This window comes from Cynara cardunculus, assembly GCF_001531365.2.
Source record: "Cynara cardunculus var. scolymus isolate 2C chromosome LG 3, CcrdV1, whole genome shotgun sequence".
NCBI classification, from domain to species: domain Eukaryota; kingdom Viridiplantae; phylum Streptophyta; class Magnoliopsida; order Asterales; family Asteraceae; genus Cynara; species Cynara cardunculus.
In genome coordinates, this window is record NC_037530.1 from 2,630,091 (window position 1) to 2,653,660 (window position 23,570).

General features: G+C 35.6%; 2 protein-coding genes across 9 annotated transcripts; one reads left to right on the forward strand and one right to left on the reverse strand.

The window, feature by feature from the left end:
* On the forward strand, positions 1-13,192 carry LOC112509898 (serine/threonine-protein kinase STY46-like). 4 transcript variants are annotated; one of them, XM_025115102.1, is made up of 16 exons: positions 1-350; positions 1,716-1,830; positions 4,966-5,060; positions 5,145-5,255; positions 5,738-5,792; positions 6,610-6,720; positions 7,193-7,243; positions 7,326-7,477; positions 7,553-7,660; positions 8,397-8,470; positions 8,607-8,782; positions 9,752-9,847; positions 10,387-10,467; positions 11,267-11,320; positions 11,418-11,552; positions 12,915-13,192. In XM_025115102.1, the coding sequence occupies exons 1-16, from the start codon at positions 142-144 to the stop codon at positions 12,984-12,986; spliced, it is 1,695 nt and encodes a 564-aa protein (XP_024970870.1). In that variant the 5' UTR covers positions 1-141; the 3' UTR covers positions 12,987-13,192. The 4 variants fall into 4 exon arrangements, 3 of the variants coding, with proteins under 3 accessions (XP_024970870.1, XP_024970871.1, XP_024970872.1); XM_025115103.1 differs by having other exon boundaries at positions 10,465-10,467; XR_003068868.1 differs by lacking the exon at positions 12,915-13,192 and having other exon boundaries at positions 10,421-10,467; positions 11,418-11,446.
* Positions 13,193-16,327: 3,135 nt separating this feature from the next.
* Positions 16,328-21,033, reverse strand: LOC112509959 (nodulation protein H-like). Of its 5 annotated transcripts, XM_025115190.1 has the most exons (8): positions 20,899-21,033; positions 20,270-20,410; positions 20,021-20,187; positions 19,352-19,587; positions 19,008-19,266; positions 17,374-17,553; positions 16,854-17,009; positions 16,328-16,703 (listed from the first exon to the last, which is right to left on the reverse strand). In XM_025115190.1, the coding sequence occupies exons 3-8, from the start codon at positions 20,048-20,050 to the stop codon at positions 16,527-16,529; spliced, it is 1,038 nt and encodes a 345-aa protein (XP_024970958.1). In that variant the 5' UTR covers positions 20,051-20,187; positions 20,270-20,410; positions 20,899-21,033; the 3' UTR covers positions 16,328-16,526. The 5 variants fall into 5 exon arrangements, with proteins under 5 accessions (XP_024970958.1, XP_024970956.1, XP_024970960.1 ...); XM_025115188.1 differs by having other exon boundaries at positions 20,021-20,410; XM_025115192.1 differs by having other exon boundaries at positions 20,021-20,357; positions 20,899-21,027.
* Between the last annotated feature and the right edge of the window lie 2,537 nt (positions 21,034-23,570).

The window sequence follows — 23,570 nt, forward strand, 5'->3', positions numbered from 1 at the left end:
TTCAGTGAGTGTGAATTTTAATTTTGGTCTTTGGTTTCTTCGTTGTGCTTATTTGATGTGTGAGTTTTTGGATGTGATCGAGTATGTTGATCATCGTGGTTATCGTGTTGGAATCGGCTTTGAGTTGTTTGTGTTGAAGGAATGGTGATGGAAGGCGGAGATACTGAGAGTTGTTGCAGTAGCAGAGCTTCGGAGGCGTCGCCGGCAGCAGCGGCGAGTAGGAAGCGGAGGCCGAAGGTGGAGGTTTATCAGGAGGTTCTTCGTCGTCTTCGAGAATCGGATTGTGAAGAGGCATGTCAACCTGGTTTTGAAGATCAGCTATGGTCTCATTTCAGTCGTCTTCCTGTTAGGTAATTCTGGATTCTGTCATCTTAAACCCTAACTTTTTCTTAAACTGAATCATTCATTATGGAATTTTCCAGAAGATTGTGTTACCAAATGACAATAATTTCATCATCATCGAAGATGTTTATCATCTTTCCCCATTGCATACCGCAATTTCATCAGATATCATGTAAAAGTCTATACATAGTCTACTAAGAACAAATACTAATTTCAACCCCTTTTTTTCTGAATTTGAAGTTGTTCTTTTACAGTTTTATTGTTTTCTTCTTATAGTAAAGCAAAATTTTGAATAGTAGAAAGAGCAAAGATTGTTATCTTCTTATTTATTACTCCATTTTCTAATATCCGCTCACGAAAACAAACGCTCTTATATGGAAAAAAGTTGATTACCAACACGATCCTAACCGGTCTCACACGGAACCGTCTACAAGGACACCAACTTTTGAAGGCATTTCTTGGGGACCCAATATTTATTTTGTATTTGGGCAAAGTTGCCCCACCCCTCCGCCAATTGAACTACAAGTCAGAGGCAACAAAAAGTCTCGACCACCCCTTATCAACAAGAAGTGAAACAAAACTTTAGACTTCGGCACCACTTAAAAACGAAAAAACTACTTAACCTTTGAACTTGATGGAGAAATGATGTGTACCTTTTCAAAAATTACTAGAAATGGGAAAAATCTTGTGTTAAAACTACAACAAATTTTCAAGGACAAGTTAGCATCTAAAAGAATACTATATATGACCTTAAAAGTCCAAGAGTGTCTAATTATTTACTAGAAATGGATTAAGTCTTGTTTTCTTATGCTCATCAGTCTAATGTGGTGGCAAGCTTGTCGTTTTCAAATTTTTTATAATATGTACACATTATTGCAGTAGTTTTGGAGAGTTTGCTGTTGGGATCTTTGATCAAAAAGCAGATTCTGAAGTATCTTATATTCTTATGAAGTAACATTATTATATTTATTCCCATTAGAAAGCTAAAATTACCTAATTTGACATCAGTTCATTTCATGGGATCCAATGACCCTTGAATCTGTTGGTTGGAATTTACATTTTAACATTTTTAGATGCAAATACCATACGATACATACCAAATTATTTGTTACAAAGGTTGTACCACAACAAGCCAATGACAATGTGGTTATGTTGCATGCAATGGCTACTTTTTTTAATAAAAAGTCTATGTAGATGAAATGGTACCAAGCCACTCATATACCACATTTTTCATTGGCTTGTTATGCCAACTCATCATCGTAAAACAAATAGTTATCCTATTGCATGGTTTAACTTGGTGTTTAATGGATGAATTACTATATGAATTATGATGCTAGGGTCGGAATTCACTAAGTTCATAAAAATCATTGCAGATATGCATTGGATGTGAATGTCGAGAGGGCACAGGAAGTCCTTATGCACAAAAAGTTATTGCACATGGCACATGACCCGACTACTAGACCAGCATTCAAAGCCCGCCTTATTCAGGTATATGGGAAATTTGTGATTTGCAGCCTACATCACCTTTCTCTCTAAAATACAGAGGTTGTCGGTTTTGATCCTCTTCTCAATCTTCCCTCACATTGAAATTTGACCTTTGTGGTACACAACATTAGGGGCTGTTTGGTTTTTTCCCCATTAAGTCCTCTAAGAATAAAGTTGTCTGTGTTGATTAATTTGTCTATATAGATTGGGAAGGGTTTTGTTTGAGAGTTTTTTCGTAGATGGAAGCAACGTGTTTTTTAATTGGGAGGGACAGGCCTGGAAAAAACTTGGCTTTCTGCATAAAGCTCCCCTAGAAGCTTAATTAATAAGCCACTTTCTATATCATTAAGCCACTACCGAACGGTCATGTATAGCTGACCGAATAAGCTGTGAGTCCTATTAAGATCATTAAGCTGCTAACAAACATGCCCTTATTCTGTTTTGGTTGTCTTGATGCTTATAGGATGGTTACATAGCAATTTGTGTACTCACTTGGATCTTGACCATTCATTATAAACAGAGTGATACACTACTGACAAAGAAATATTCTATCTTTTTGTTTTACTATTTCATTTATATATAAAATTTTCACTGTAAATGGAATACATGGGGTACATTTCTTCATCTTTTGGTGTAACGCTATTCATTTACACTATATTTGCTCTTAAAGTTTCAAAACTACTTGGTCTGACAACTCTGTAAATGACGGGTCTGACAGATAAGGTCGACTGGTCTTTCTCCATCTTCGAACCTCTGTAACCATTGGTCGGAGTCTCGGAGACCACGGCTCCAAAAATAGAAATTACCTTCGTGGTAACAGGTTTCATTCTGTTAAATAACCATGTGAGGGCATACTTCAGAGTTTTTTGTGAATTTGTATTATTGGGTTATTGCAACAAATCATGTCTTTATCGGATTTACTGATTAAGCTCCATAAATTAAGGAGAGAACTGTTGAACTAAAAGAACACATAACATTCTCTAGTCCTTTTTAGATTTCTAGAATTCAGCCCTACGAACTAGTATTTTTTTCTAATACTCCTCGTTTCTTGGTCTGATAGTCCCTTATAAGGCAACCTTTGTTCCCCTTCCCAACCGATGTGGGATCTTACAATCCACCCCCTTGGGAGCCCAACATCCTCACTGGCACACTAGTCCAGTTCCCGGCTTTGATAGGATTTGTAACACCCCAAAGCCCAAAACAGCAGGTTTGCGAGATAACTTTGGGTCCAACTTAGAACCACGGTGGAAGTTATTGGTAGCCCACAACTTGAGGCTTATAAGGAAGTCACAAATCCCATTGTCTATCCATGTGGGACGAGTTGTTACAAATATCTTTTTTCTTTTCCATCTCTTCCTATGTTAGTCTCGTCTTGTATTTTGATCTTCTCAGTCATCTATTTTCTTTTTTTACTCGCTTCTTCCTACATGGTCTTTTTATACTTCTAGTTTATTATTTTTGTTACCTTTTCTTATACATCGGTATATACCACAAGCTTTAGATACATGCATATTAAGATAATTGTTTCAGGAATCAGGATGTTGATAATTGCAATGCAGGCTTTATGCCATCTATTGCTGTAGTTTTAATTGTGCTTCTTGGAAGTTAATTGCTATTTTCTCATACTTTTCTTTCTTCTATACGTAATAACTGAGCTAATTCTTTTTCTCAAATGAAGTGAAGAGAAATCATGAAAGTAAGTTACAGAACACATATACAAAAAGGAATTATAAAAGAAGGATTCATTATCATATTTCTTACACCTTATGGGTGGCCTTGTATTAACATCGCCATAATGCACCAAGTATGAAGTCCAGGTTTTAACTCTCCCCATGCTACTATGCTAGGTCCAAAGTTCAACTCTTCTTCTGCTCCGATGGCCGACTTGGTGACTTCCATCAAGCAAAATAAAGAACTACAATTGTGGATATTCTAACCTCATTTTATGATACTAAAGTATCTTGTGAATATTATCTTTCTATTCAACATTTATTTTTCCAGTGCAGTGAGATTTTTCTGCAACTAAACATGAATTGAATGTGAAACATGGATTATGCTATCCATAATTATCTTTTGTGCATGTTTTCTTTATGGAGTTGATTCCAAGCTTGTATTCATGTTGAGAGACTATTCAATATAACTGATATCTGCTTTACAAGAAAATCTATCAAATTTGCTATAATGACAGGCTGACTATATCTCTCATCTTGTGTGTGTGAGAGAGAGAGAGAGAGCAAACAACCTATTATTTATGATTAAGTATGATTGGACTATCGTACCGCACTAGCAAGGTATTTAACAACACTTGTACTCGACGTTTTCTCATCAATGTTTTCCATGTCAAGCATCATGATTTCATTATTGAGTCAAACAAACTGATCCAATTTAATACACACACACACACACACACACACACACACATATATATATATATATATATATAGGAAATAGTTGTGCTTCTAGAGAGAAAGGTGGCGTGACTCTAAAACTTGTTTTTAATTATGGGCTGCACAGATATGGAGCTGGGAGCAATAGGTAAAACTGGAAGCATGATAAGAGATAAGACTTAAGCTTAAGTGTGTTAATCTTATTTTTATTATTAGTTTCGGTTTTTAGAAATTTATAAAGAAACACATATGTCTATATATAAACACACCCACGTATCAACAATTCCTTAGGACTGCCTTAACACCAACATTCACATATCACAAACCGATATTGGCCACCTGTATCCTTGTAACATAGATCTCTATTTATTTTAAATAATATCTTAGAAGCACCACAAACTAAAAAATGGGGTATCAGAAATATGGATAATTTCATAATTCATCTTGAATTTAGAAGTCTGGGTTTGACTTTGGAAAACAGAACCTGGGTACTTGCATGTAATAAAGAGAGTATTAGTTTCCTTAAATGCATGGTACCAAATGTTAAAAATTGATAGGTCAGATTTGCATCGATGTACAAAAGTACAAAGTTTAAATTCTAGCAGAGAGCTCCATATGGACCCGAAACTTTGTTTGTTAATATAATTGGTTGATGTTTTTCCTTTGCTGATTTTTCATTTGTTCTTGTGATAAAAACTTTTTAAACTATTTTAAGATTTCAAATGAGATTTACATGTTAAAAATCATGCAGCTTCATGCTAGTATTGCTGAAAATGGCGTTGACTCTACTTCAAGCTATACAAGGATGAAAGATGCCCAAATTTCTATCCATCCAGGCAGGCAGAGGCATGATTTTGAATAATGGATACATAGGTCTTGCTCTTAACACAGAAGAGTACTTATTGAATACATGTTTTCTTTGATTTTCAGTACTCATCCACTACCTGCATTTGGTTTATCTTCGAGTCTTGCTTTTGAGGCCAGTAAATCAAGTCTGCAAGGTGGAAACAAAGTTATGAGTGCCAACCAGCACTTACTTCGGTAATATTTCTGAAAGGTTTGATTCTATTTGAGACTTCAATTCTTTCCGTATGTGGTATCAATAGTTCTTTATCCTCCTAAACAAGCTCCCATGTTGGTACAAAAAATTGAATTGGAGTTCTATAATTTGTATTGTCAGATTAAAGGCAACTTAAGAAACAAATTGTTCCACATGTGAGCTGGAGAATTGTTAATTATATCTACAAATTTTGATTATATACCCTCTCAAATGAAATTTATATATGCTGATGGTTGATTAAGTTCAATAATGTATAAAAGGATAAAGCCTAGTAAATGAAGCTTCTGGCAATGCAACGGAATCTGGATATCGTAAGTGGAAGTCAATGATTATAGGCACTAATGCTTGGCCATTCTTGTTACTGCTTTTGTTTATTTGGTTTATTCTTCCATTCTTGGTGGGTTTTGTTGATCTCTGGAACTTCTTTCAATTTTTTATATGACAAGAATTCGAAATCCTGCAGGCCTTTGCACGAAATTACGATCTCAACAAATGATAAGCCTAAACTCCTATGTAAGGTAATTAAGTATCAGTTCTTTTACTTACAAATACATTTATATGTTTCTTTAAGTTACTGTCTTCTACTCTTCTTTCTTCTTTCTTTCTTGTCAATGCAGAACCATGTGCCCATTCAATAGAAAATTTCTAATTTCTAGGCTTTTTTCTCCATACTGAATTTGGAGTAAAAAATGGCTTGCGTGGATTGATTAAAGCTCCTGAATAATTGAATATGTGTATAAAGATTCTTATAATGTTGGTTGTAGTACGTAGAGGAAGGGTGGAGAGCAAATATACATACACATAGTTGGTATCGTATGCAACAATTTCCCCGGTAAGCGCTTGCCGGGTAAGAGCCGTTACTTTCACTTACCATGTAAGACTGTTCATCCTTATTATTGCTCTTATCGGGTAAGATTCTTAGCCGTTGCGATGTTCACTCGGTAAGGTAAATGACCCAGAAAGCGCTTAATGGATAAGCGTTTTGAAAACGGCCCCTAAGAATATGATGTACTGGTCAAAGAGAAACCTTGTGAGGAAACCAAAAATTGAGCAACAAACAAACAGTCAGTTGATGCAAAGATCTAAGATCAGTTACATATTACGCTAATATTTGTTTCTTTACTGCTATCTTGATCATTGATTAGAAATTCCTGTTGTTCACCGGCTAAAATTGCACTATTATCCTATAAGATAAAGATGCTACAAACACTAAGCTGTTAAGCCCTTTACCAGAAAACACGTATTGTAACATTCCAAAATCTTTAATCAGCTTTTCTGTTTCCTTATATTTCTGCCATAGAAATCACAGTTTTCTACTGTTCTACTTGTATTCAGTTGACTTCACTGCTCTCTGAGATTGGCCTGAATATTCAAGAAGCTCATGCCTTTTCAACTACCGATGGCTACTCCTTGGATGTCTTTGTTGTTAATGGGTGGCCGTATGAGGTATTTCACTATTTTTTACTAATATTTATAAAGCATTGTACAGAAGTGGATACTTCTCATTTAATTCGGAATGGTTGTGGTTGCATGGATGTATGGATGAAGAAACATGTCATAACTTTCAATCTTTCATTTGGGCAATGCTAAGGGGCTATTTGGTTGGTTTCCCATTAAGTCCTGCATGAATAAAGCTATCTGTGTGGATTGATCTGTCTGTATAAATTGAGAAGGTTTTTGGTTATGAGGTATTCTCATAGATGGAAAGGGAGTGTTTTTAATTGGGAGGGACAAGTTTTGAAAAAACTTGGCTGTCTGCATAAAGCTCCCCTCTAGAAGCTTACTAAATAAGTCAATTTTCTATATCATTAAGCTACTGCCAAACAGTCATGTATAGCTAACCAAATAAGCAGTGAGTTGCGTTAAGCTCATTAAGCTACTAACAAACAGGCCCTAACTTATTTCCATATAATTATAGGAGACTAAGAAACTCAGAGATGTACTAGCAAAGGAAATACCAAGGGTCGAGGTACTCAACATGCTATCTTTAGGCACCAATGCACATTTTTACGACATCTTTTTTGTTTCTTATGTGTTGGAATTTACTGCAGGAGATACCTTGGTCAAAAAATTCACCAGTTTTGGAGACAAAGAATTTTCGAGAAAGTGTTCAGATGCCTGTGGATGGGGGTGATGTTTGGGAAATTGATGTTAAGCGGTTAAAGTTTGAATATAGGATATGTGGGGGGTCATATGGTGATTTGTAAGTTCAATTCGTTTACAGATTCTGCATCTGAAGTTCCATAATGTTTGTCTAATTTATTCTTTTGGTATACAGGTATAAAGGTACATATTGTACTCAGGATGTGGCTGTCAAAGCTCTCAAGGACGAGTATTTAAATGAAAATGTGCAGAGAGAATTTGCTCAGGAAGTCTATATAATGAGGTTCTTTACATTCATTACCTATAATAGATGGATTGTGCCTTGGGGGCCGTTTACCAAGCGCTTACCCAGTGGTAAGCGCTTACTGGCAAGAGTCACCGCCCTCGCTTACCTTATCGGGTACCATTCCCGGCCATCAAAATGGTTGTTGGTAAGCATTTATCGCCCGTTAAGCTGTGTAAGGGACCGTTCACTAAACACTTATCGGGTAAGTGTTTACTAATATCATTTTTCTTACCAATTGAGCATGACAAGGACCGAGAATCATACCTAGTAAGAGGCATAGCAAGGAGCAAGTGTCTTACCTCGTAAGTGAGAGAAAAGACTCTTACCCGTTAATTGCTTACTGGGTTGAAGATGCTTACCAACAATCCATTTTAATGGCCGAGAATGTTACGCGACAAGGTAAGAGAGGGTGATTTCTTTTGCCGGTAAGCACTTACTCAATAAGCGTTTGGTAAACGGCCCCGAGTCACCACCCTCACTTACCAGGTTAGACTCTGGACCCTTGCTTTGCCTCTTACTCTCGGTCCTTGCTATGCTCACCCGGTAAGGTTAGTGACCCGGTAGCGTTTGGTAAACGGCCCCGCAGTTTTCATCTAATAAACCGTTTCACTGCTTTCTTACTTACGCTTTTCTCTTTTCCTGGATTAGTTGCGGTCTTTCCTTAATTTGCATATAAAGACGTTTTGCCATAGGTCCATTGTTTCTAAGAAGCCTGACTTTCTTCAACTGACAGGAAAATTCGGCATAAAAACATTGTGCAATTTATTGGTGCATGTACAAGACCTCCAAACCTTTGTATCGTGACTGGTAATTCTAAATAATTCCTGTTCACCTTAGCGAAACATGCATGATAAGAGTTCTTTTGGTTCTTTTTAATCGTTTTCATGCTTTTGAAATATGAATTACGGGCTCTTTGATCTTGGATGTTGCTTCTGGTTTTCAGAATTTATGGCAGGTGGAAGCGTGTATAATTTCTTACATAACCAACGAGGTCGTTTCGATGTTCCAGCCATACTCAAAATAGCAACTCATGTTTCGAAAGGAATGAACTACTTGCACGAAAATAATATAATCCACAGGGATCTTAAGAGTGCCAACCTTCTGATGGATGAAAATGGAGTAAGCAAACTGAACTTCTTCTAAATAGCTTAAATTCGTTATTAAGGGTCTATTTCATAGCAGCTTAAGGAGCTTAATGGAACTCCCAGTTTGTTCAGTCAGCTATAGATTTAATCATATGGAAAATGACTTATCCAGTAAGCTTCTAGGGGAGCTTTATGCAGAAAACCAAGTTTTTCCGAAACCTGTCCCTCCCTATTAAAAATACTCTCTTTCCATCTATGAAATAACCGTCCCACACAAAAAACCTTCCCTATCTATATAGATAGATTAATCCACTCAGATAACTTTATCCATACATGACTTAGGGGCTGTTCGGTTGTGGCTTAATGGGATGTATAGCCTATATGGCTTATTCGCTCAGCCATAACTAGCCATTCGGTTGTGGCTTATTCGGTCGGTCCATGCTTATTTGGCCAACTATATATAACTGTTTGATAGTGGCTTAATGATATAGAAAGTGGCTTATTCAGTATGCAGAAAGCCAAGTCTTTTCCAAACTTGTCCCTCCCAATTAAAAACCATGTTTCTTCTATCTATGAAAAAACCCTCCCAAACAAAAACCTTTACAATAGATACAGACAAATTAATCTACACATACAGCTTTATCCATACAGGATTTGATGAAAAGCCAATCAAACAGCCCCTTGGGAAACCAAGCAAACAACCCCCAAGTCTCATGGGGATGTGGAAATCTCATCTTCCCTGGGTTTGAATCCATGTGCTGCCAAACCCTTGTGTCCATGTAGGTTCACCTGTGATGACTCCAGGTAATTCGTGATTCCCCGCGGGATTAGTTGGTGTGCATAAGCTGGTCCAGAATTCCGGATACCAATGGTTACCCCAAAAAGAACACGGGGGTTACAAGAGGCATGCATTTTAATAGTGTTGATCCCACAAACTCTACTGCATATTGCTCCAAGGTTATATCATTTGTTTCTGATATGGAAGTCACTGCTTGTCCAACAGATTGTAAAGGTTTCTGATTTTGGTGTGGCTAGAGTGCAAAATAAGTCCAGTGTTATGACTGCAGAAACTGGTACTTACCGTTGGATGGCTCCTGAGGTTGGTCTATATACTAAAACATGCATTATGTTTATACTTTCGGTTATCAAACGGCTTTTGCAACATAAAAAAGACTCTTAAGAAACCATATAAATTTCATATTCTAAACCCCCCCGACCACTTTTCACTAGTTTTCTGCATCTTTTATTGACATGTCTGTAAGTAAGCTCGTTTGTGTCCAAAAGCGGATATGAATGAAGCCAGCCACCATATGAACATTTGTTTGAACATATTTTTAGCTATTAATATCAACTGAAACCTGTGGGAGCTCAGTTGGCAAAAAGGCGGAGCAACTTTGCTCAAATACACAACAGTTTCAAGTTCGAATCCTATGGGAGACGAGCTTGAACCCCTGCGCTACCCTCAGCCATTGAGTCAGCTCTCAATGCCTCCACACATGTGGTTCCTAGGGGGCGGGTTCTGTGTGGACCGGTCAGGGTTGTTGGTAATCAATCTTTTTGCTCAAATAATAACTAGAACCAATTCTAACACCGAATAACAAGACACCTCAAATATTTGCGTTTTTTGATTCTTGGAAGGTCATTGAACACATGCCTTACAATCACAAAGCAGATGTCTTCAGCTTTGGTATTGTCTTGTGGGAGCTCTTAACACAGAAGGTTTGATTATTCTCTAATCTTTCTTTTTTCTGTATATAATAATGCCATTTTTTACAACCATAAGTTAGCTTATTTTTTGGGCTTATTGAAAAATTCCCGTTTGATAGACATAAACTAGCTTAGAGCATCTCCAACAAATTCTCTAAAATAGCAAAAATGAAGATTTTGTTCTCCAACAAATTCTTTATATCGTGCTCTAAAATAGAGAAAAGAAGAGAAATGTCCAAGTTTAGAGGTGAGGAGAGAGAAATGATTTTTTTATTGCCACAAATGACATTAAATTATTATTATTATTTACACCAAAGAAATTTAAAAGGTGTATTGGGATGATAAAATTATTGAATGTTTTAATGATATAATTAATGTTGAAATCTCTAAAATAGAGAATATGTTGGAGTTGAATCTATTTTTTAGGTTCTTTATGTTGGAGATGCTCATATAAGTCATAAGCTAGCTTTTTGAAACGTACTTTAGATAGCATTTCAATAAGCTCCCGAGGTTTTTTCCACTTTTTTGTCCCAATTATGCCTGTTATATTTCTCATAAATGACCAAAAAATCCTAGTTTTTAGGTATTTTACATTGTCATCTAGCTTCTCTGTTAGTTTCTACCAAATATGACTAGTTTATTGGCTAGCTTATTAACCATCAGCTAACTTATTAGCCAACAACTAGCTTTTCACTTAACATGTTAGCTTATCAACTAGCCTAAACTTAAGCAGGAAACCACAAAGTGAATGCAAACAAATTTTGTTCAAACATGTAGACTGAAAAATCTTGTCTACTGGTTAACATGGCAGCTTCCTTATGCAAACTTGACTCCTCTTCAGGCAGCAATAGGTGTGGTCCAAAAGGTATGTTTTCATAATTTGAGTTTCGTTTTCAAATAGCAAACTTATCGCACATGTGATGCGAGTCGTTTGATTGTTAAAGTAATGACCTAAATTCCAGGGTTTAAGGCCAGCAATTCCGAAGAATACTCATCCAGAAATTGTGGGATTACTCGAGCGATGCTGGCATCAAGATCCGTCTTTGAGGCCAGACTTTTCCGAGATCGTTACAATCTTGCTGCATTTGTCTAAGATGGTAAATATCAAACTAAATTGTAACAATTCGTGTAACATGGATAAATACTAGATTTATCAGCTCCTTATAACCTCAAGAGTAAATTACAATTTTCGTCCCTGTGGTTTGTTAATGATTTTTATGTTCGTCCTTGTGGTTTAGAAATTGCGGTTTTTGTTCCTATGGTTTGCTATTGTATTACTATTTTTGTCCCTGAACTAATTCCTACTTTTAAAGTACAAGGGACCAAAACAGTAAAGAATGGTAAATCACAAGGACCGTAACAACGATATATTGTAAATCATAAGGATAAAAACAGCAATGAATTACAAGCTATAGGGACGAAAACCACAATTTTTAAACCATAGGGATGAAAACCACAATTTTTAACGAACCACAGAGACAAAAAATGTAATTTACTCTAAGCTCAAAGTCGTAGGTTACCAATAACTTCCACCATGGTTTTAAGTTGATTCGGAGGTTATTCGGCTAATACGTTGCTTTAGGCTATAGGGTGTTACAAATGGTATTAGAGGCGATCCTTGTACCATCTGGATGATGGGGAAAACCTCATTGAACATGATGAGTCCCTGAGGGGAGTGTTTGTAACATTTTAGGCAAATCCCATGTCGCCGATGTACAAGGAGGAATGCTGGGAAGACTTGATGAGGACATTGGGAATATAAGTTGGAAAGTCTGTAATAATCTGTCCCACATCGATAAAATACTATATTTGTTGGCTCCACCATCTCCAACCCAACCACTAAAATAAAGAACACTAAAAATGGTGGGTCCATTAAACATAAAAAAAAATCAACTCCAACCCCACACTAAAACATGTTTATATATTATAATAATAGTAAAGTAATATATGTGGTTATATATATGTATATATAACTATCAAATCTCATTATAATATTAATATAAAAAAATAGAGGTCTACTTTGTTGAATTCCAGATATGGAGGCATACTTTATTAACCTCTCTTTTTTTTTTTTTAGTGTTTTAGTGTCAAGTTAGAGATGAAAACACCCTTTTTTTTTTTTTTTTTGGTGTTTTTAGTGTTGGATTGGAGATGCGCTTATAAGCTTAAATTTGTAGGCTACCACTAACTTCAATCATGGTTAATGAGTCGGCCTGTTGTTTTGGGCTATGGAGCATTACAATGGAGGTCCTGGGAACCCCCAAAAAATGAAAAATTGAGGAACATGCCAATAACTGTTCATATGTACGGTATGAACATGTGAATACCGTACAGATAAATGGTTACTAAGGCGTTATTCAGTTTTTCATTTTTTTACGTTTTTCCTGTAACCTGACTATCAATGACATAATATTTGCTTTGCATTTCAAGAAATCATTTGTTTTCCTATCTATATATAGGTAGTCGAAGAGAAAAGATCTATCAAGAGAAGAAATATCATAGAAGGTGTCTCTCGACCGGATGATGCATGAGCGTTCTTGCTACCGTTTCCACGTCCAACTTGAATAGCACGTAAGTTAACAGGTTATCAATAATTTAGCATGTTAGTTGTATATTCGATCGTTTCTAGCTCTGGAAAAATGCAACATAAAAGAGCAAATTTCCAGTAGCTTTAGAGTTTGGTATAAAAGTTGTTTGTGGTTGTTGGTTTGATGTATAAATATGTAAGCAGATTTGGACAAACACTTTGAATTTATGATATATATATATATATATATATATACACATATTTGACATCTTTATGAAACAATGTTATGTTTGTTGGATGGCAACCAAAACTAGTTATGTTACTGGTTGACATTCATTGGATGCGAGGGGAACCAAACCAATCCAATTATCTATTGGATGTTGAATTTTGTCAACCGATCCGATCCGATTAGTATTGGATAACTGATCCAATCTAATCCGATGGATGATTAGATCGGTTCGGTCCCATCCGTTGGATATTTATGATCCCATGGGATTGGATCCATCCAATGTCTTAATTTAATCCAATTATCTAACAATGATACAAATTAATCATTTTTAATATGTGTTAAAACAAACACAAGAGAAGTTAAAAATTCAAAGTCTTACATAAAACAAATTCCGATTTAAAGCAATTTGAAAATAAATTAATTGGATAATGGTTGGATGAACAACTGGATGATCATGGGATGATTATTTGGATGTTGATCGGTTCGTTTTGGTTTTGGTCGGTTCTAGACTACCATCCTAGAACCGACCGATTCAAATTAGATGTTGAAAATTTTTAATTTGATCCGTTGCAATTACAATTGGATATCCAAATATAGTCGGTTTGATTTTCTGCAAACATCTGACTAAAATCATCAAAATGATTCCACAAATAAGAGTAAATTATGTTTTTCATCCCTATGGTTTATTAAAGATTGGAACTTTTGTCCTTGTGGTTTTGAAGATGTGCTTTTCATCCCTATGGTTTACATTCCATTGCTATTTTCATCCTCGACTCCTACATTAAGTATGAGGGATAAAAACTGTAGTAAATTATAAGTACGAAAGCAACAACAAATTAGAACCATAGGGATGAAAATCATAATTTCAAAGCACCAGATGAAAATAACAATTTTCAACAAACCACATGGACAAAAAACGTAATCTACATTATAAATAATAAGTCCAACGTTGTTTTTAAGAAAAAGACAACTTTTTGTATGGGTTTTCAAGAAAGAAAACTGCATAAAAATTAAACCAATTTTGTATTGATTTTTATTTTATGGAATCAACTTTCAAAATCTTTATTTTAAGGTTTTGAGCAAATTTCTCGTATATTTAAAGGTCTCGTTAATAATACTTTGATGAAAATGAGCCATTTTCCCCTGAAATAAGAATAACAGCAAATTTGATTTCAATTTAATGTTACAAAAGATACAATGAAAGTGAACCTCCTTTTCTTTGCCTTCTGTAGCCTTTTTTTTTTTTTTTTTTATATATTGATGCAAGATTACCAATATATCCGGTCTAAACTTCTAAGACTGACCCTTAAGCCTTCTTTGAATGTTATTCGGACTCGGCTTGCCTGTAACCTCCCCTAGTGGTTGGTTCCTCTCTTTCCTCTCCCTTTTTTCTTCCTTTCTTTCCTTTTGGGAGCCTTGGTTTCTTTTCTGGTGGATGTAGTTCGTCCCCACCCGAGTGCTTAATTTGTTTGTGTTTTTGGTTTTTTCTCTTGATAGGAGGGTATTTGAATCGTTAAAAGATAAATCTTGTTTGACAAAAAAAAATATGTCTTCTTAATGGTTATAAAACCCTCTGAATGGTTTTGTATCATGTGTCTCCCTTAACCATTTAACACCTTAATTTCATTATAAACAATTACCAAACAATTATATTGCATTTTACATTATATCATAAAAGTCTTTTAAAATCATTTTGATCACTTAATCATTTTGCATCTCTTATTCGATAAAATATAAGTGATAAATAAATGGTATTTGCGGGAAAGAAAAAAAAACAAAAAGCACCCAAACGATGCTACATTAACCGAAGCAAACAGCCCAACGCCAAAGATTTTCTTTTTTTTTTAAATAAAAATAAAAATAATATTCTTGAGTAAATTACGTTTCACATCCTTGTGGTTTGTCAAGAATTGCAATTTTCGTCCTTCTGGTTTCAAAATTGTGGTTTCCATCCCTATAGTTTGTAAATCATTACTACTTTTATCCCTCGGCCTAACACATACCTTTAAATATACAGGACTAAAACAACAAAGTATTATATACCACAAGCAAGAAAACAAAAATAGGTTACAAACCATAAAAATGGAAATAATAATAAGTTGTAAATCATAAAAATGAAAATCGTAAATTTAAAAGCTGAAAATAGCAACTTTTAACAAACTACAAGGATGAAAATCGTAAATAATTACTCTTTATTTTTTTAAAGCATTTTTCCCCTCACAAAACATTGTGAACTATACATTATTGGCCCCTATGGTATACCCAAATTCTAGATCAAGTCCCTCAAATGCATTAAATACACCAATAATCCTTAAACTTTTGTTTTTATAACAAAATGATCCCAGAATTTTGACACTGCCAAGGGTCTTTTCCGCATACATCTCTTAAGATAAGGATCTGTTTACCAAACACTAATCGAGTAAGCACTTACCGGCTCACTTACTTTATCGTTTAAGCATGACAAGAACCGAGAGTCTTAACCGATAGAAGGAATGTCAAGGACCGACAATCAAGCCCGGTAAGTGAGGGTGGTGATTTTTACCCAGGTAGCTTTACCGGGTATAATTATTGCCTACCATGTCATTTGATGGCTGAGAATCTTAACCAATAAGGTGAGTAAGAGTGGTGACTCTTAGGAGCCATTTGGCCAGGTAAGCACTTACCAAATCACTTTAGCTTTACCAGATTAACATTGCAAGCGCTAGAATTTCACCTAGTACGAGGCATTGAAGCAAGGCAAGGAACGAGAGTCTTACCGCTAAGTGAGGGTGACAACTCTTAATGGTAAGTGCTTACCATGTCACTTACCTTACCAGATTAACATGGCAAGGGCCGGAACGTTACCAAGTAAGAGGCAAGGCAAGGAATGAGGGTCTTACCCAGTAAATGAGGGTGACGACTCTTATCAGTAAGCATTTACCAGGTAAGATTGTTACATTACATCCGATGCCCTTTCATGGCCAAGAATCTTATCTGACAATGTGAGTGGTGACTCTTTCCCGATAAGCATTTTGGTAAAAGACCCCTTACCCAGTAAGCACTTTACCCGGTGAGCGTCTGGTAAAACGACCCCTAAGCTTATATAAAACCACATTCATCATGCATTAAACATCGGATTCAACCTAGGAACTAGTTTCTCAATTATATCAGTATTAGTCTACAAAAGTAAACACAAATCCAGACAAGATTTAAATTAGATTGAGATTAAGATGCTAAAGTGGAAAGCAGCGGATCAAAAATTTCGGCGAACAAAACGAAGGAAATAAATAAAGAATGAGTTAGTTAAAACAACATATACACAATTAGAAGCAGCATTTAACTAACTCGATAATCTTCATGCAGGAAGCTTTCGTAAGGGGTTCCATTTAGTACCTTTTGGATATCGCTCCAGTTTTCAACCTGCTCGTGCAAAGGGCCTTTGTGTATCTTCACCTGCCGGCTCTTTAGCTTCATTCGTGGGATCCTAAGAAAATCTTGAACGTCGTTCAATACCTGCAAACGACCAATTCTTTTAATTCACAACTACCAAAAAACAAACCAAATGAACCCTGTATATCCCACCCGACCCCGTGAATACCCTTGGCTTGTAAATTACCGGCGACCAAAGAAACACACAGAGACTAAAATTGTTGAACGTCTTACGCTGCGATTCTTGATTATGTCCTCGTAGTAGAGGATAATATGTCGAGTGCTATTGAAGTAATCCAGTGCTTGTTTAACCATGTTGTCGGCTTGTTTCAGCTCGGGTATCAGCAATGTTGTATTGATTGAGGGCCTGTAACTTGCTAGAATTTTAGCCTGACATTATACCAGATTTTTTTTAGTAAGTCAATGTCCATACGGGTCCGTTTGCTACATGGAGGGGACGGAACTGACAGGACATGACTTAACGGGCGAGAGTGAGGTAGGTGGGGTGAAAGAATTGTAGAAGGTTTTAGGGTTTTAATTTGATATGGGTAGATTAGTAATTTACCAATATTGTCCTACCTCCCTATTTTGATGGGACAGGAAAACTACATTTTTGTCCCCATTCAGATACAGTCTAATGTCGCACCAAACGTGGTATGATAAGTTTTTGTCCTGTCATGTTCTGTCTTGTCCCACATACCGAACGCACCTTACATGCACACACACATGACACACCCAATGGACACACACAGACCTCATCGGGGGAATGCACATGGGATTTGTGTTTCCCGTTTAGTGGCTTAGCACTTTGGTCATAAGCATTTGCAAGTATCGAGATTCTTCTACGAAGAAGATTTCTTCTAAAAAGAAAGATAACTGAAACTCCCTTAGTTTTAAAGTATTCTGTTATTGCTTCATGATTCTGCAGAAAACCCTGAAACAAAATCAAAGTTAAGCAATCCCTAAATTTAAATATAATTAAAAAAAAGGTCAAGGCAACAATAATAAAATCATCTACATGCAAGACAAAATATTGCATCTCAAACTTAGTTGGAAAATTGGCAGTAGTGGTTACCCGAGTGGTTGGTTATTAAGGCATACAATAACTTGTTTATCAAATAACCATTGTAATTTGCACCTCTATCCCAACAAATCAATGAGGTCCATGCAAAGTGCATGGCCATGGTCAGGCCATCAGGTGTGGCACTTAAGAAGTTGATAACACCTACAGACATACATAGCTAAAGGGTGGTCATTTGGCAAGGATTGTTGCATGAAATGGACAGCATAATCTTTCTTATTGAGAGCATGGGAGAGACGATGAGATTAGAGAAACCACCAGCCAACAAGTTAACAAGTTACATTGGCATAGACCAAATAGTTGGAGAGAATTTGGTGATCTTTCCCAGCTTACCCAAATCCCTCTGACAATGTTGATGTATCGAAACTAAATGTGGGGACCTTTCGCTTAGTCGTTTTTTGATACAAAGGTGGAACATTGTTCCATGGACAAGCATCTCGTATGTACATCTGGTGAGGATTTTTGGGTTACAGAACCTGTGAATATGATTGACGGTAGTTTAACGAAGATATATACTGATGTGGTGCAAGTTAAAAGAAACCTGGAGTTCATTGATAATTTGGTATATCACTTTGAGGTTGCTAATAGCTTGCAAAGCACCATTCATATTGTAAAATTCGTGTTATGAAGCATCTACCAAGGAACTGATTCATTTCCGAAAGAATCTCAAATAAGAAGGTAGGTCCATCTTGTGGATGTATTGAAGACAAAAGACTTAGAAAGTGCTAATAATGAATGAAGAGTCCAGTACATATAACATAAATTCAAGCACACTTTGCTCTTTTTTGCATCCATGACCATTAGTACTGTTGTTTATTTGTCAATTAAAATACAAGACCAGGGGTTTATTATAGTTTTTGCTATTCTAAGATCATTGGTTACAATGAGCCATCTTACACTTCAGCAACATTTCTGCAGCCTACAATGAACTATATACATAAAGTCCAAACAGGTCCTGCATTCTGGTGATTTCTATTGACATATTTGTTAGCATGATTGTGATCATCTGCATGCAATGTGACTTTATTATTATAATTATATATTTGTGGTGTTAAATAAAAGCGAGACACAAAATAATTTTTAAGAAGGAACACCAGGGATAACAATTCACTCTATTGAATGGAATGTATCATTCACACAGTGGCTAGATTGCATATCCTACTTGGTGCCAAATTTTATACCACCTGATGCATATCTTTATTCAAGGATTAGATAGTTATAAAACGAAACGTACACATGGTTTATATGAGAATTACGTAGATTGGATGCCACAAACTTAAATGGTATAGTTCCAAGACAGTGCGCACCTGATTAAGCATCCACTTCAAGCCCACTGCAGCTGTGCACTCGTTCTTGGATGCACTTGTCAACCAATCAAGATCATAAATTTTGTCTAAAGTATCCACAATTGTTGACATGTTGCTTCTCCGTGGTTTAACTGAGAATATCTCTCCATTGGAGCTTACATTTGTATGACTATTTAATAATGTCTCAAACCATCCACTTCCAGATCTCTGTGTTGAAGAGATAACAAAGTATCGAACAGGATTGCATGCACACTCGGCCCTAGTTATACCCCAAAGCAAAAATATCAGTTTCTTCTGCTAAAACAAGTAAGAATGAAATCTGAACCTCAAGAAGGAAAGCATACCGATTAAAAGTTGCAGGTTTGGGGAAATGCACATAAGACCTTTCCCATTTTTCAATGTTGGGCATCTCGCAAGGCCGCGCAACCATTTTCGTATCAATGTAACCGGCCTTGGTGAAGTTGCTAATTTGTTTTAGACCAATTGAACACATGAAAACCCCACATACCATAACAAATGCCACTAAACATATTCTCAACACCAAGTAGTTTTTTACTGGAGCTCTAATGATAAGCATATCCTGAAATTCAAAAATTTGGAGAAATCAGACAAGGAAAATCATCATTCCAAATGTAAGACTCCCTCCACCCAAAAAGCATTGCAATATTTCCTTTTTTCAGTAAGATCCCAATCCAAATTTACATTTTTGCCCATTAGGAACCACAAAGAAAAAAACGGTGATAAGAAGTAATCCATTTAATAGACTCATTAGATGGATTCATTAAAGACTACAAGAGGGCTAGAAATGCCTATACCATCGAATAGAATAGATGTATTCTAATGAACTCGGATACACACTTGACAAAAAGTCAATTCACATGAAGGTTTTTAATGTTTGTTTTGTTCTGGCAGCAAAGAATAAAACCTAAACTCATAGAACAGGTTCCGTGTTCAATGAAATCAAAGCAGGGAAAAGAGAGGTTCTGTAATGAGAGAAACTGAATCAAGCATACCTTAATGAAAAAGCATAAATCATCAGCCATTATTTGTTGAGCGAGTTCAAAATGGAAGAGAAAGGGAAATCATCTCGTAGCTCAGATAACAATTTCCCCTTTCCCAATTCTTTCTTGCTCCATTCATGTTTTCCCCATGTTGAATCTTCTGGTTCACGTCAGTATGCCTAGAGATAGAAAGAAACGAAAAGAATAGTGTCTTTTCACGAGAATAACAAAGTTACTAGATGCTCTTTTGAACTGCTCGACCTCTTTCCTTTTTATCCTCTCTGTTCTGTCTCTTCTTGAATTTATCCCAGTTTCCTATAAGATCGACAGACAACTAGTTCGAAAGATGCTGCAAATCGATAAATCAAAACCCTGTTAGGGCTCAAATCGACCTTCAAAAACCTGAAATCAAACAACATAGGAGCTCAAGTAAACCTCACAAAACCTGAAATCCAGAGTCAAATTCGAAAAATTAAGAAGACAAAAACAAGGCAATCAAGGAGTACTAGGAAGAGAGATAAAGCCAGTAGGTGCGTCCATGGAGGTGAGAAACATAAAAGGAAGGTTTCTTCCTTCTTCCTGCTTTCAGGATGTGGAAAGGGATTCCGTAATGGTGATTATGAAACAAACATCAATGATAAAAGAGGTATAATAAGGAATCATCAAGGCCACAAGTAGTCAAAACCAAATCAAAATTTGCATCCAGAGGTACCGAAAACTGATCCTAATTCACCACGTGATAAGATGATATCATATTTCTCTTGATAATCAAACAAATACTTCTCCACGTTCCTGACGTTGATTCAGCTCAATCAATCTCTCCATTGTTCATGTCACCCCCACCCAAGTTTCACTGAAAAAAAGAAGCAAAAAGACAATGAATGGAGTACCTTCAATTGTGAATGAGTTGATGATATCAATCCATTGATGAGTGACCGCTTACAAGTGTTGTTCTTCGTTCTGGTTGCTCGTTACTGCTGCCGATCGCACTGGAGATCTCTTCTCAGTTCTCAGTGTTGAACTCCGACTGTTTAGGGGGGCTTCCTGTAAATATCGTGGCCTTCTAGAGCCCAGCCCGGCCCGGCCCAAAAGCGGGTTTGCTACGTGGGACCTGACACCTGAGGGAGAAAATACAAAAGAAAGAAAATCGGGTAAATTACATTAAAAAAAAGTAACCTATTTTAATTTGATTTTTTATTTTAGTAACGTATTTTTAAAACTTTTATTATTGTATCTAAAATGTAAAGTTTTAAACATTTAAGTACTCGAGTAACCGGTTGAAGATGAATTTTAGAATAAAAAAAAGACTAATTTTAGATTAAAAAAATGCATGTCACTAACCACGTCAGCAAATAATATTGAGTTTGAATCTAATTCCAAATTCCATCAAACCAAACGACGCCTAAGAGAATTGGGACGAAACCGAATCATGATTTCCCGAATCAAATAACCAAGACCACAAAAGAGTACGAGTTCTTACTGTACTTTATTGAGTCAAACTTTATCGAGTTCGAATATAAAATTTAGTTTGAAACATATAAGAAGTCGAGTCTGAGTTTAGAAAATCTCGACTCGAACTCTACCCTATGTATACGTCAATATTTTTTTTTTTTTGTCAAGCTTGCTTTATTAAACATAGTCTGTACGTATTCTCGAGCTACTTGAATTGAGATGGCTTTATCGAGCATAGTTTTGATTATGTTTTCGAGCTCTTGAATGGAACTTGAGTCTTTTGAGAGAAGAACCTCAAATTACTGAATCATCAAGTCAGGGATGAACCTAGAATTTCTTTTTCGAACAGTGACACCATTTGACTAAAAAAATGACACCAACAAGATTCAAACTTGAGTCTAGGGTGGAATAAAAGTCTTGCAAACCAACTTTACCAAATAAAATTTGTTCTCATTGTAGTTTCAAAATACATATGGTGGCACACAACAAATTAATACGGTTGCATCTTTCACAAACCTAAATTTTTTTACCCTTCGATGGAGGAATAACGTGCCACCATATGCCCTATAGTAGGTCCGTCCATGCATCAAGTCCAAGCTCAGTCTAACAATATCAAGCTTGTCTCTGCTCGTTCAAAATCTTATATCAAGCATCACGTCAAGAGTAAAAAAACGATATGTGTCTTTTTAAACAGTTAAATAAAAATCGTTACAAGCTTTAAATCACTCGTTTTAAACAAAAATTTAAAAATATCGAACGAATTTTTTTATATTATCATATACGAAATAAGTTCGTTATAAATATATAAAGTTAGAAATGGTCATCATAATTCATAATGGTATGGCACTCCTTGGATTCCTTTTCTCTTTTGTGATTTTGAAATCTATAATGGTCGTTGGAAGAGCACTACCAATTGAAAATGGAATGCACAACTTGTAAAGATAAGGGTTGTTTGATAGTTGTTGAATGATTTGATACAGAATGATAAAAAGACTTTTATGATATAATCTAAAATGAAATATAATTGTTTGGTAATTGTTAAGAGTAAAATTAGGACGCTGAATAGTTAAGAAAAACTCAAGATACAAAATCGTCCCGAGGGTTTTAAAACCATTAAGAGGCAGACTTTTTTTTGTCAAACAAGATTTACCTCTTAATATAAAGGTTTTTTTTTAATAAAACTATTAAAGAGATAAAAAAACGACCCATAAAACACAAATAACTTCCAATAACATTAAATGGTGTCGTTTTACTACCTATATAATAATTCTCTTTTTGTTTTGGGTATGCATACCCATGTTTTGTAGGCCTCTCATTATTTGTTATACCAAGACACTCTAATCCAAAAATATAACAAGCCAAAACCAAAAGAGTGGTGTCTGATTAGTTTGAACTTAGCTTTAAAAGTCAAAAATACCAGGATGTATCATGTTCAAATCCAAAGAGGTATAAAAATCCTCTTATGACCACAGAAGTTCAAATGTGGTAACTCTGGGCTATCTGCAAAGCAGGTGGTCGTCCTGAGATTAGTCGGCTCGCATAACGGGTTGAATATCCAAGTTAATAAAAAATATAGCAATCAAGTGTAGACCCAATAAGAAAGGGTTTGTTTTCTGACTCGGTAGGTGTTTTCCCAGACACTTGATAACATCCACAACGTGGGCTTTTAGAGGTTTTCCATCAGATGTCGTGACGTAACGATCTTCTTTCAAGAAATTTTTCGTATTTAATTAATTTTAACTTTATAGAACTTTATAAAAGTTACAAGGGTCTTTGGCATAGCAGTATGTTAGTCTTTGACCTCCTAGGAGGTCAGGGGTTCAAACCTCACAAAATGTGAAGAGGGTGTATGAGTTTATTTGTTCAATTTGTCATGTATAAATATTATATACTTTAAAAAAATTATAAAAGTTATGAATTTAATCATTTTTATTTATTAATATAATTAAATTAGTCTATATGTAATGCATGTCTTATCAATGTATCTAAATAAATAATTTGTGTGAAATTAAAAGTAATAATATTTTCTCGACATAAATAATCATGTATTTGTATAAATCTTGATATATTGATTTTTATAAATAAAAATAGAATTGATATAAAATAAAAT